We start from the raw sequence: 13,603 nt of genomic DNA on the forward strand, positions 1-13,603 counted from the left end.
CGAGGACTGAACTGGAGAACCTCTTGCTGTGAGGTGGCAATGCTAACCGCTGCACCACTGCGGCTGCCCATAAGAGGTTATGCACTATATAACCCTTTTATTTTCCAACCTGCCATCTCAACTGTGCCTAACTTAGAGGTACATACCCATTTTCAGATTTCATTTATCACAGAGGCACAGCAAAATAATGGGCATAGTTTCTCCAAACTAAAGGGGTGGCGTAAGCCACAAAACTATGGGCTAGGCTTATAAATGCCCTCGGGCAGATAGCCTAGTATGAACCTATGAACCTATGAACCTATGAACTTCACATGCATAGCTTTTAAACTTCCCTCTACAAAATGTGGAACAGTCTCTCACAATGTAGAATAAATGGGCAAAATGTGGTTCACCTACTCAATAGTTCATAAGTGAATACTAGGCTAACTACCCTGAAGAGCTATTTTAAGCATAACTAGTAACCTGAGGTCAGAATCAAACCTTGTACCTTTGTGTCTGAGGCGAATACCTTAAACATTATGCCAAATCTACCCTTAAAAAGTGAGATGAGATATGCAAGTCCTCTTTATTCAAAGAATTCTAGCCACCAGTATCCTGGTCTTCATGCCAAACCCACCCATAAAAAGTGAAGTGAGGCATGTATGTCCTTTTTATTCAAAGTATTGGTGGTCCCAGTATCCTGGCCATATCTGTCAGTTAGTACTGGCTTGTTAATGAGCTATGTCTTATGCTAATAACTTCATTAAGAACTTCTTAACACTAACAACATCATCTAGAAAGCTCACAGTATGGCTGCCAACATCATTTAGAAAGCTCACAGTATGGTTGCCAACTATTTCTTCATACTCACAAAAAATAAGTGTGGTAAATTAATATGATTCAATTTTGCTTACCATGGGTATGTGTTAAAAAAAAAAGATTCTTAACTGAATGCATCAGATACATAGAATATGGAGAAGCACGTAGCACAGAATTTTTAAAACTGTCAATGATGAATGCTGCAGATAATGAGGAACAATAGAAAGATATGCTCACATGATGTATTTATTTTTGGCTACGTTTCTATTTCAAGCCTGTTTTTACCCCTTTGCATGTGTTTTTTTAATCCTCTCTTACAAGATTCTGAATGTATTTTGTAAGCAGGAAACTGGATCACATAGTTTAAAAGATAGCTACCAGGCCACAAGTTCTTTAAGGAGCCTAGCTCAAATTCCCAATTGCTCCAAAGCACTGTCTGGTTAAGCTGACTTGCACAAGGTCAGAGGGTAAGTAAATGAAGGTGGATAGATTCAAACCCAGTATTCCTGGCATAAGAAGTAGCTCATTAACAAGTCATTGCTAACCTCCAGACATGGCCAACACGAAGGGACCTCTGGCTGACAAAGTTTGCAGACGATTGCAAGTTGGGAGCTATTATTAACTCCCCAAGTGATGTTGACATCCTGCAGAAAGGCCTCACTGAGACCAACGACTGGTCTCAGAACCATGGCCTTAAGCTCAATGCCAAAAAATGTGTCATCTCCTTTGGGAAAACTCGGGTCCCATGAATTACCATATTGATGGCAGCCCACTGAACACAGAAGGCGTTATAAGAGATCTGGGAACACAGGTTGACAACAACCTCTCTTCTGACCACCACATTGCCACTGTGGTCAGAAAGTCCTTCTATGTGGCACATCTCATTAGTAAGGGTTTTGCATCCAGGAAGAAAGAGGCCATTGTCTCCCTCTACTTTTCCCTCATTAGGCCAGTCATCGAGTACAATGCCCCATTTGGCATTTACCTCAGTAGACACCTGCAACAACTGGAGAGGCCGCAAAAGTACCTCACAAAAACGATCCTAGGCCTTAAACAGCTGCCCTATATGGACAGACACAAAAAACTCCAACTATTCTCTGTCTCATATCGCCTATTAGAGGCGATCTCTGCTTGACTTACAAAGCCATGTCTGATCCAGCTCTGTTAGAAATGCTACATCTAAAGAAATCCCAATCCTGGAGATCACTCCAGTGGCTCTACTCGACAGAGGCACTGGAAACTAATGTCGAGTGGCAAAATGCCAGGGTAATCCTATGGGCTAAGCTTGTAAAGGCTCCAGGGCCATTAGCCTAGTACACACCTATGGACCTATGAATAATTATCCTTTCATATTCCTGTAAATATCTCAATAAACATGCCCTCATGGAGAAATTTCTTGTTGTCATGTGAAAGCTTATCTCTGGTTAAGAAATGTTCCAACAATACATGTCTAGGTTGTGCTGTTTCCAAGATATGACAATCTGTTTGTGAAACTTTAGCAACAAAATATATTTTGAGCTTGTGTGCATTAAAATATAGTATTTATGGAAAGACTGTGAATAAACTTACTATTATCACGGTATACAACACTTCTTACTGATAACATTGTAATAGTTTTAGTATCTTTTCTTGTTCACCAGATATTTACATTTGGTTATCTTATTCTTTTTCAGTTAATTTTTCAGAAGATGCTCTGGAATGCAAGCTGTGCGTAGGCTGCTGACGGTATAACATTCCACAACACATAGGTGTTAATTACGGCGTGATTCACTTAAACTCTCGTGAGGCAAAATGAAAGACATTCGGCAGAATCTGGTACATATGAGCTGCATCTTTCTGATTTTCGTATATTTTAGGATGCTTTTACTTCACTTTTTCTTTCCAGTGAGCTGGTGCATTCCGTAACGGAACCAGCCTGCCTTCCTTCACCCATTAATGTTGTACAAAACAACGACAGACCTGGTTCACTAAGAAAGCAACAAGTCTGTACCCACTGGGGAAAATAGTGTAAACCCGTGAAGCTCTGACACCACTAATAATTGTCTACACTCGACTTTACAGTTTGATGCCAGGCCAATCAGCTAAAAAAAGGAGGTGGACCCTTGTTCAGTCAAGGGCAGGCGCATTGTGGGTGCCCCAGTCAAAGCTTTCTTTGTTCTCCAAATGCTCGAAATGCCTTAAACTACAACTTCCAAGACGCCTTAAAAGGGTACGCTGTATCTCCAATCGTGATTGGACGAACGGTCCAGCCGCAGTCCAGAAAATGAATGAATTTTTACAATACCTTAATACCAGATGTAAAAACCCAGGACCTGCAGTGTATTGTACAATATTAGAATGGGCACAGCCATCCAGAACCCTCTCAAATCGTAAGTAAATTAAATTTAACCTTTTTAGCATTTTCTGTTTCCATTTTTCATATTGTAATAACCAGATATTAAAGCGTCCGGTTTGGCATTCTTGATCATATGCAGGTGCCAGTGCTATGTACCATTCTCCTCCCTCGCCTTTTTTATCTTGGAACTATAGTGGCAAAAATGCAGGAATTATCTTTCATCGCTGCTATATTTTAATCTCAGCAAATGTGCATTTGGTGTAAGTGGGTTTGTTGTCTGATATTACGAAGTCTCTTGTCTGCATTTTACCATTTTCATTAAGTCCGCATTTTAACTTTTTTATAGATGCATACTATTTTGTTCATAAGGGGAATGCTATTAATGCACATTCTAGTCCTCTAAATTTTGGATGTTTTTAGTTATGATCATTTTAACAAACACTTTCAATATATTTTGCAGACTCCAGTTCAGCAACATTTTAATACACAGTGTGTGTGTTAGGTATGCAATTACTTAGATAAAATACACACGTACAAATATATATATATATATATATATATATATATATATATATATATATATATATATATATACACATACATATACATACATATAATATATATACAAATACACACGTGTATTCCTTTATAGTTGCCTACAAATGTGGGTTTTAAATGTATATTGCACACCTACACATACATATTATGTGTGAGAGACAGAAAAAGTAGAGGCAAATAAAATGGTTTCCCTAAGATTTTTGCTAACTGAAATACTGCAAAGTGTTGTGTATTGTATGGTATAAATGCTTACTGCTAGAAGCTGTATCAGTGTTAAAATATTGTTGAAATCTGTGAAATAACTCTTCATATTCTTTCTTTTAGATTTTTTTGTGAGGTAGTCTACGGTTTGTGCTTAGCCTCCAAACTCAAAAAGAGAGTCTTCTAGGACACAATAACTATGTAGTTATGCATTTATAAATTCTCATAATATGATCCATTTTTTAAACTGTATACACACCTTTTGAGTCTGTTCCATAACCTTACTAATCTCTGGAGATGGCAAGTTGCTCTGATGGTCAAGGTGTTTGCCTTATAAACACAAGGTGCAAGGTTTCAGTCTCACAAAGGATAGTTGGCTAGGCTTAAAATAACTTGCAAGGGCAGTTAGCCTATTACTAATCTATCAACCTATTTATAACCTAGTAGTGTTTATTGTTTAAGCAGTAAGTCAGGTTTCCTGCTTTTTCTGTCACTAGATATGATACCTATTCCATATTCTACCTGCAATTCATTCATCTTTGAATAGTAAATACGTTTTAACTCTCTTCTATGAACCTGTAGCGTAATGAATGCAGAGGAAATCTTTGTATTTATTTATTGCTTTTGTTGACCAAAGTAGTTTGACTGGGTTGCAGTGGCTCTTTTTTCAGAAGAGGCCCAGGTAGAGAAGTTCCAGTTACAAAGTAGGCAATTTTATATAACAAAGAAAATGTAAATTTACAGTATGGGCATGCAGTAACTGAAAGACAGCTATACTAAAGAAATTCTGCAATCAGTAAACTACAGTCATTAAATATTAATACAATACAAACTGGTATATACAGTGGGGTCTAAAATGTCAAATTAAAATTTTGCATTTATGGGTAGGCGAAATAATAGCGAGAGAAGGTGTGGAAGATAAGAGTAGAAAGCAGAGATTAGACAATGAAAGATGACTAGTGTGTATATTTGTTGGGTGATACAGAGAAAAAGTTCCAGTGAGATGAGATAGATGTAGAAGGTAGTGAGTAGAAGATGGAATTTTGTGGGAGGGAAAACCTTATCAGGGGCTAAGTAAAGACAACAGTGTAGGCTTCTGTCACAGTTCAGATGATGTAATACGTCTACTTGTTCTGTGCAGTATCTCTGATCTTTTCAGCAGATCAAATCCTTCTTCGTATGCACTGAAAAGCTGGAATGAAAACTGTGGTAATAAATAAAGATTACAATGCTAGATTCTTTCTGGATTTGCTTGTTTTTATTACTGCAGTGCTTATCTTGAAATCCTTTTTTGTGATCTATATTATTAAAAAAATAAAAATGCTCAAAAGATGCCAGAGGGGGACAACTCTTATTAAATAATTTCAGTATGTGTTTTCATCTTCCACATCTTCAAGACTCCACCAGAGTGGTAACTGTTTGTTTATTATTATTTTTTTGGCCTATGCCAATGATGTAAGCTCCACTATATTTTTCTTTGTTCTGCACCATAATTATTTTATTATTTATTTATTTTACATTTGTTGACCGGGATAGTCTGACTGGATACATGTCCATTTTCAGCAGAGGCCCAGGGAGAAAAGCTCCAAACTTACAAACAGATAAAGACAAGCAAGTTACAGTATATGCACAAACATATTTTGTTAACATACAAGTTAGTCTCACATTTCAAGCCTATGAAGAATACAGTTTATATTCAGAAATATATACAAATATGTTAAATTTTCTCTTATCAAACCTATAGGTGCAGCTATATACAGAGTATCTGCAAAGATGTTACAGTTTCTATTTTCAGACTTTTTAGTGTAAGAGGTAAGTCGCTGTGAATAAAACATTGCAGGGATATGGAAGTAGATGAGTCTTTAGTCAGGGTTAGAGCAAGGACATAACTAGTGAGTTTTAAAATACTGGGTTAGTTTTTTTTTAACTGATTAAGGGAGGGGTTCAGAATAAGGTCAGATGGGAGTGAATTCCAAGTTTTGCCTGCTGAATTTGCAAACAAAGATTCTCCAGATAGGTTGTTAGCTTTAACAGATTGAACCAAAAGTTTTGTAGTGGAACGAAGTGGCCTAACGTTTTTGTAGGGATGGATAATGTTTTTAAGGGAGGGTTTTTTTTCTGGATGGTTAATAACCTTGAAGGCTACAGTAAGTTGATTATATTGAATTAGCCTGGGGAGTTCTAGCCATCCTAAGATGTTTAGGTTTTGACAATGGTGTGTCCTGTAGGGAGCTCCAGTGGCAAACCTGGCAATTTGATTGAAGCAGCCAGAGAGTTTGCTGAGATCAGTTTTGTTCAAGTTCATGAGTATTGGTGAGGCATAGAGTAGAGCTGAAAGCAGATGGGTACGGGCAATGGCAGTCCTAGCTAGAGGGTGAGAAAAGGTTTGTCTGTATTATGTTTATTCATTTACTTTGTATTAACTGAGTAGAAAGATTGGTTGGAAGACTCTCTTAAGCTATTACCCATACTGAAGGCATACATAGAACTAAGAAATAGCAATAGGATTGACTAATTATAATGTAAAGAAACACAATTAACTGTAATGTATACTAATACACAGTGAATGAAACATACAAATTGTAGGGATAAGAATATCAGTTCATATGAGGTTTATGAATATATGTGCATTAGGTGTATACATGGTAAATACTAGATGAGGGAAGAAAGCAGCGAATGGCAGTTTTTAGGTGATACTTGAGCCAGTTGATAAAAAAACAGTCCTTCTGTAAAATCACACACTAGAGGAGTATTTGACCTGCATACATTGTGATTTAAGTATACTGGAGATATAGAAGTGTAATACTGAGAGTTTCACTTTATAAAAAACGTAAAATTAAAGACTGAAAAACAAACAAAAGTGAAAAATGGCTACTTGCAACAAGGCACGAAGCACTTCATAAAACAAAAACAGTTTATTGTAAGCGCTTTCGGTTGAGCCAATACCCAACCTTCATCAGACAAAATAACACATTAAAGCTTCCTTCTTATATAAATTAATCTTAACAGATTTACCTCATTGGCAATCAACTATTAATCAATTTAATTCTGCATCATTTAAAGCACCAATGGGTATAAAAAAACGTATATACAGCCACTCAATCAACATCATGTAAAACCTAAGCACAAAACAGTCCTACACTATAGTAAATAACAATGCCTACAGCATTATTATAAAAATCAAAAATTCCTAACTGATCTCATATTCTTGAATTGTATCTCCAGAATATTACAGATTACTGAAATAACGGAATATATATATATTAAAATAACTATATGTTAAAATATACAGTATATATAAAAAAAAAATATATATATGAATTTGTGGAATGTGTAACCTAAATATATTTAACCTTCCACTAACTTAATAATAAATTACAATAAATAAACATCAATCTAATAATGTACCAAACAAAAAATGTATGTTGCATGTCAACATTATAAGCAAAATACATGTTTTAAGACATTTTAAAATGAGCAATGTAAATAGAATAAAATAAGAAAGCCTATATATCTCCAAAATTCAGGGGCATGGATAAAAAAACAATATTCAAGTCATTGAGCATTGCCTGGAAAGCAAAATGCCTATCTAAACAAAAACCCATATGTGCATACATATTAAACTCTATGTCTAACATTTTCAGAATTAAATCACAACTTTTTTATATGTGCATACTATTTATATAACTATTATTATTTACGCAAGGCTTTCAATTTCAGTATGCATTTTACAGTAGCATATTCATTCAAACCCGGAGGAACATAGGCTGATGTTCTACTTTGCCATAGAACTTCTTGTTCCGCTAAATATAACTGCCATGGACCTCCCCTCACATCATTTTGAACTTGCTGAAGAATAACAAAAGTAAAAGTATGATCTGGAAAGTCCAAAGTGTATTTGGCCAGTGCGTTAGTGGTGTCCCCCCCTACCTATAGTGTAGTGATGCTCATAAATACTTTTTCTTAATTTTCTTTCAGTTTTACTTATATAGAAGGAGGGACACCTCTCGCATATTGCTGCATAAACCACCGCTTTAGTTTCACAATTGTATTTATCTTTTAAATAATATACCTTTCCGTTAATTTTAACTTTGTCTCAAGACAGAATGTATCTACACTGTGGACACATTCCACATTTACTCATGCCAACCACTTTAGCATTTTTCCTACTCTTCTCCACCAGATTTTTAAGATTAAGGCCTCTCCTATAAGTAAACCTAGGTTTAAGACCTATCATCTTACATAAAGCTTGATCTTCTAATATTATACCCCAATTCTTGATAATAATTTCTTTAATGATTTTGTAGTCAATACTATATGTGGAAAAAAAAATTAAGACTAAGAGACTTATTAATTCCATTATTGGAATTACTGTTGGAATCAGAAGACCCTGCGTCCACCCTATTCATGATTCCGCCACTTAGAAGGGGCTTAAAATACCCTGAATCCCTTTTAATAACTTCTTTGATAGTATCTGTTAGTAATGTTTCAGGGTATCCTCTATTAAGGAACATAGTTTTCATCATACTGCATTCATTTGTAAAATCTTGCTGGTCGGAAATCATCCTTGCAGCCCTTACGAACTGCCTTTTTACCACCGCCATTTCCTGATGATACGGGTGGCTACTGGTATAATCCAAAAAGGTGTTAGAATGTGTAGGGTTCCTGTATATTGTGGATTTAAATCTATTATTGCCTCTGTCCTTACTTTTCCTGACATTAAGATAATTAATTTCTTCTATTCCAATGGTGTATGTAAATTCAAGAAAATCGGTCATGGCAGTGATGCTGGCTATAAACCTAGGGATCTGATCAATGTGTCCTTTCCATATCAGACACATCATCTTGGTACCTAGTGTACCATGCTACATGCTCTTGATACGTATTGTTGTTAAACAATAAATTACGTTCCCGATATGCCATTACGCTATTGGCAAAACTGCCTCCTCACGGGGACCCCATGGCTATTCCTGTTTTTTGGAGAAAAAACTGTCCCTTAAATACCAGAAAATTATTGGATAAAATCAAATCCAAAAGGGTTTCTACAAGATTAATACTTGTATTATCTGCTTTTTTATATAACATAAAATTCCTGGTCCATTCTATTCCTAAATGTTTGGGAATGACAGTATATAAATCTTTAACATCTATAACTAAGAAAATGTATTGTTCATTATACTCCACGTGATTCATATTCTCCAAAAAACTCCAGGAATCTTTGCATACCTGTGGCTCATCCTGGATAAATGGTTTAAGTATGTTATCCACGTACTTGGCACAGGCATAAGTGATAGACCCTCTTCCATCCACAATCGACCTAAAGGGTGGGTCTACCAAACTTTTATGCAATTTTTGAGAACCAAAAATGGCTGGAATTCTTGGGGCTGGCATGGTTAGATACTGAAAGGTATCAATATCTATGCTACCCTCCAAGAATAAATCATCCAAAACCCCCCTAATTCTTTTATATGCCAAGTTGACCTCATTTAAACTGGCAGTTGTGTATGCGTCAGACTGCAAATAGTAAAACATTTTATTTTCATATTGATATTCATCCGTGAATACCAGACCTCCTCCCTTGTCTGGTTTCATAACCCTAACCTTACATTGGTTAAGAAGGGAGATGACGTCTAGTTCATTTTTAGAAATGTTTAAATTTGCAGTCCTAGGATGTATAGGAGAGTCCAGCCTTGACCTCAGATCAATTTCGCACATCCTTTCAAACACATTTAATACACCATGTAATGGTGGATTAAAAACACTAGATACCCTCAGTGTATTAAGAAGTGTGGAACTATTACCCATGCTATAAGTTAAATTCAACTTGCATATAAATAGCTTTAGATTAATTATTGTTTTCATCAAATCTGCCGTTTTATTAGGCACAAATGACAAACCTTTGGAGAAAAACTCAATCAATGGTTGGTCAATAGTCAGGACAGTATAGTTATATATTTTAAAGTCCACTTGTTGACTCGTAAGAACTCTTGGACCATCAAATATTTGTTCTGTCACCTCCTCCGTTGATTCCTTTGATTTCTCCTCTGTGCTTGATTCTTGCTGTTTGTCTGGTGGTGGTTGTTCCTCCTGTTTCCTGCCCTCTGAAAACCCTGGTTACCCTCCATATTATTTGGACCCTCCATTTGTGGTTGATTTTCTCCTTGCCCATTCATACTATTAGTGCTATTCCTAATTCGCTCACTCCTTCACACTTGTGAGGGTTCCGAATCACTAGTGTCCTCAATGGTATTACTTTGGGCCACTCTATTGTTATCAACTTGATTGCTTAGTAAATTGTAAGGAACCATGGGTGGAGGGGGGTAAACTTTCTTATTAGCATAGTCCTTTAAGTCCCTATCCATCTTTCTTTTTTTATTTATAAGCAGTTTACTTATAGTGGCCTCAATACTGGTGAAAATTCTTGCATAGTCATATTTGTATCTTATAAATTCCGTGTCCACACAAATACTGTGTTCGAGCACCTCCAACTCCTCTTTCAAGCTCACAATTTCAACAGTGTAATGATTGATTAAAGCAAGTAAAAAGTCAAACCCTTGCCGATCAAATAAAGCAAGAAGCTCTTGATGGAATGTAGAATTCTCTACAAGTCCAACAGGGTAACGCCATTGGCGTAACCCTTTCGGTATCACCTTCTTAGTGATACACTCTTGGAGATATGCAACCTCCAATTGCAATTTTTTACATTTAAAGAGCTTGCTATTAAAAGAGTTAAGTCTTTCAGAAAAGGTACTCACCCGGTCCTCGGCGTTCATATCCGCACACTCCAGGTTTGAATTAGTAGCAAAAAAAATTCTTATTGTTCAAAAAATTAGCCATTGATGGAATTGTGGCATTATTATTTACATGTACTTGTTGCACATTACTGCTTGGTCGCTCAACAACTCCTTCCCTATTTGCGTTCACTTGTGTTGATACAAAAGGAGCGCCATTAGCATCCGGCTGCGATTGTTGCAACCCTATGGCTCCAGTGGGAGTTATGCCGTTAACTGCGTCTCTTCCTACATTAGGTTCATGTTGTCCTAAGTTCCGCCTTCTGTCTAGTTCCACCTTCTGCGATAGGGCTTCGACTCGTCCGAGCAGAAGGTTAACTAACATGGTTAAATTTCCCAGGGCATTCGCCTCTGAAGAGTTTTGAGTGGCACTTATGTCGGAATTCTCCTCTTGAGTAAACAAAAGCTGTGAAGTGGCTCTATTATGCTGTGCAGACACTCCATTTTCACTTGACATCTTAAACTATGTAAAAAACGTAAAATTAAAAACTGAAAAACGGCTACCTGCAACAAGGCATGAACCACTTCATAAAACAAAAACAGTTTATTGTAAGCACTTTTGGTTGAGCCAATACCCAACCTTCATCAGACAAAAAAATTACACAGTAAAGCTTCCTTCTTATATAAATTAATCTTAACAGATTTACCTCATTGTCAATCAACTATTAATTAATTTAATTCTACATCATTTAAAGCACCAATGGGTATAAGAAAACATATATACAGCCACTCAAGCAACATCATGTAAAACCTAAGCACAAAACAGTCCTACACTATAGTAAAATAATAATGCCTACAGCATTATTATAAAAATAAAAAATTCCTAACCAATCTCATATTCTTGAATTGTATCTCCAGAATATTACAGATTACTGAAATAACGGAATATATATATATTAAAATAACTATATGTTAAAATATACAATATATATTAAAAAAAAAAAAAAATATATATATATATATATATATATATATATATATATATATATATATATAAATTTGTGGCATGTGAAACCTACATATATTTAATCTTCCACTAACTTAATAATAAATTAAAAACCAAGAACAGGACTTGTTTACGTTTACATTTACATTACATTATGTAATAAAGTGCTTGTGTTACATAAAGAGCTTGGTTTTTGACCTTCATTTGGACACTCGTGCAAGTCCTGTTCTTGATTTTTGGCTTTTTAAGACTTGCATCCATCTTTCGTATTGTTAATAATAAATTACTAATAATGTACCAAACAAAAAATATATATTGCGTGTCAACATTATAAGCAAAATACATGTTTTAAGACATTTTAACATTTTAATCCAGGAATATTGTTTTTTTATCCATGCCCCTGAATTTTGGCGATAGATAGGCTTTCTTATTTTATATACATTGTTCATTTTAAAATGTCTTAAAACATGTATTTTGCTTATAATGTTGACGCCAGGCTATTAGGAATGGCCCTCACAATGTCACCAAATAAATATGCAGGTACTTCCAAAACTTAAATATGTCTCACAAGTAAAAGGTAAAAGAACAAGACAATACTAGATATGTATTCACAGACACTTCAGAGTTCAAAACCACAGGTAATATTTAAAATAACATTGCAGGGCAATCAAATAAATACAGAAAACATATAAACTAATTTTTACTATATTCCTAACTATAGCTAAAACAATTAGTGTACCCTAGTTAACTTACTTACAGCAAGGCAAGTGCAGAGGTGGTGAGTGTATGTTCTTGTTAGGTCAAAGACAAAATACAAAATGCTCTCTCTTGCTCTTTCTCTCTTTCTCAGAGAGTTCTTAAATTAATATCTCAGATATTGCTGCTGGGATACTTTGAGGATGACATCACTTTTGTCATCTGACTATCCCAGGTGAAACCCCCCATTGCCAGAAACTGCCAGCAATTTAGCATCTCCCTGTCAAAAATACATATATGTCAGATCTTTGCAACTGCTGAAAGGCATAAAATAATAAAACCCTTACAAAACAATGCAGAAGGCACCGTAGTTCCAGACATCCTGTCTCCTTGCTGCATTGAAGCTATCCTTTATAGCACAATCACAAAACAATTTAATTTCAACTATTTTCTTTACGTTTTGCAAGTTAACCCTCTATGTTCTAGTTCCCAGTGTTAAAACGGGTTCCTATCGGGAAATTGAACGTGAAGAATGCCGAATACCGGAAGGCAAAACTTGGTAGCTCGAAAGGTGAGAATGTCGAAGCCGCGGAAACCCGAATTCTTTCCCAGGGAAAGAATTTGGTTGGCTGTTTCTGCGGCTTTGGCTTTTTTGGACCGGGTCAAGGTAAATGTACGAACGGGTAGTGACTGACTTTAGGGTTAGGGCGTGGGTCAGGCAAGTGTGTGATAGTGATGGACTTTAGGGTTAAGGCACAGGTCAGGTAAGTGTGCGATAGTGACTAACTTTACAGTTAAGGCGCAGGTCAGGTAAGTGTGCGGTAGTGACAGACTTTAGGGTTAGGGCTGGGTTAAGGATAGTGCATAGATAGTGGTGTATGTTAGGTTTAGTGTAGGTTTTGAAGGTGTTTGGTGTGATTGTGTTTGTGTGTGTGTGTGTGTGTGTGTGTGTGTGTGTGTGTGTGTGTGTGTGTGTGTGTGTGTGTGTGTGTGTGTGTGTGTGTGTGTGTGTTTTTCGGAACAGCAAATGTTTTCCCTGGGAAAAAATTCACTGTTTTGAAGTTTCGATGTTATCCGAATTCGATCTTCCAAGTTCGAACTTATGGTGTTCAATATTTTGGAAGTTCAATTTCATGATATAGACCCGTTAAAACATATACATTTACACATGTACAATAGTTTATATACATTTCTGTTCTAATCCAGCAGGGTATGCTGAGGTCACACATCTAGGCTCAGTACTGTACAAACCTTGTTCAACGCACTTCTGTACAAGCA

The 13,603-nt window shown here is 36.1% G+C and overlaps 1 protein-coding gene across 9 annotated transcripts in view; it reads left to right on the forward strand.

Moving 5' to 3' along the window:
• The first annotated feature begins 2,434 nt into the window (after positions 1 to 2,434).
• DPF1 (double PHD fingers 1) overlaps positions 2,435 to 13,603 on the forward strand; it is a 1,255,311-nt gene continuing 1,244,142 nt past the window's right edge. For 5 of the 9 annotated variants that reach the window (XM_044079637.1, XM_044080109.1, XM_044079708.1 and 2 more), the window contains exon 1: positions 2,436 to 3,167. In XM_044079637.1, coding sequence (XP_043935572.1) covers positions 3,136 to 3,167 — 32 coding nt within the window. In that variant the 5' untranslated portion in view covers positions 2,436 to 3,135. Of the gene's footprint in view, positions 3,168 to 13,603 lie in introns of all 9 variants that reach the window. The other 4 variants (XM_044079785.1, XM_044080227.1, XR_006365852.1 and 1 more) reach the window with 2 other exon arrangements.

This window comes from Protopterus annectens, chromosome 1.part0 (genome assembly GCF_019279795.1).
Source record: "Protopterus annectens isolate FY-2018-M chromosome 1.part0, PAN1.0, whole genome shotgun sequence".
NCBI lineage: Eukaryota > Metazoa > Chordata > Ceratodontiformes > Protopteridae > Protopterus > Protopterus annectens.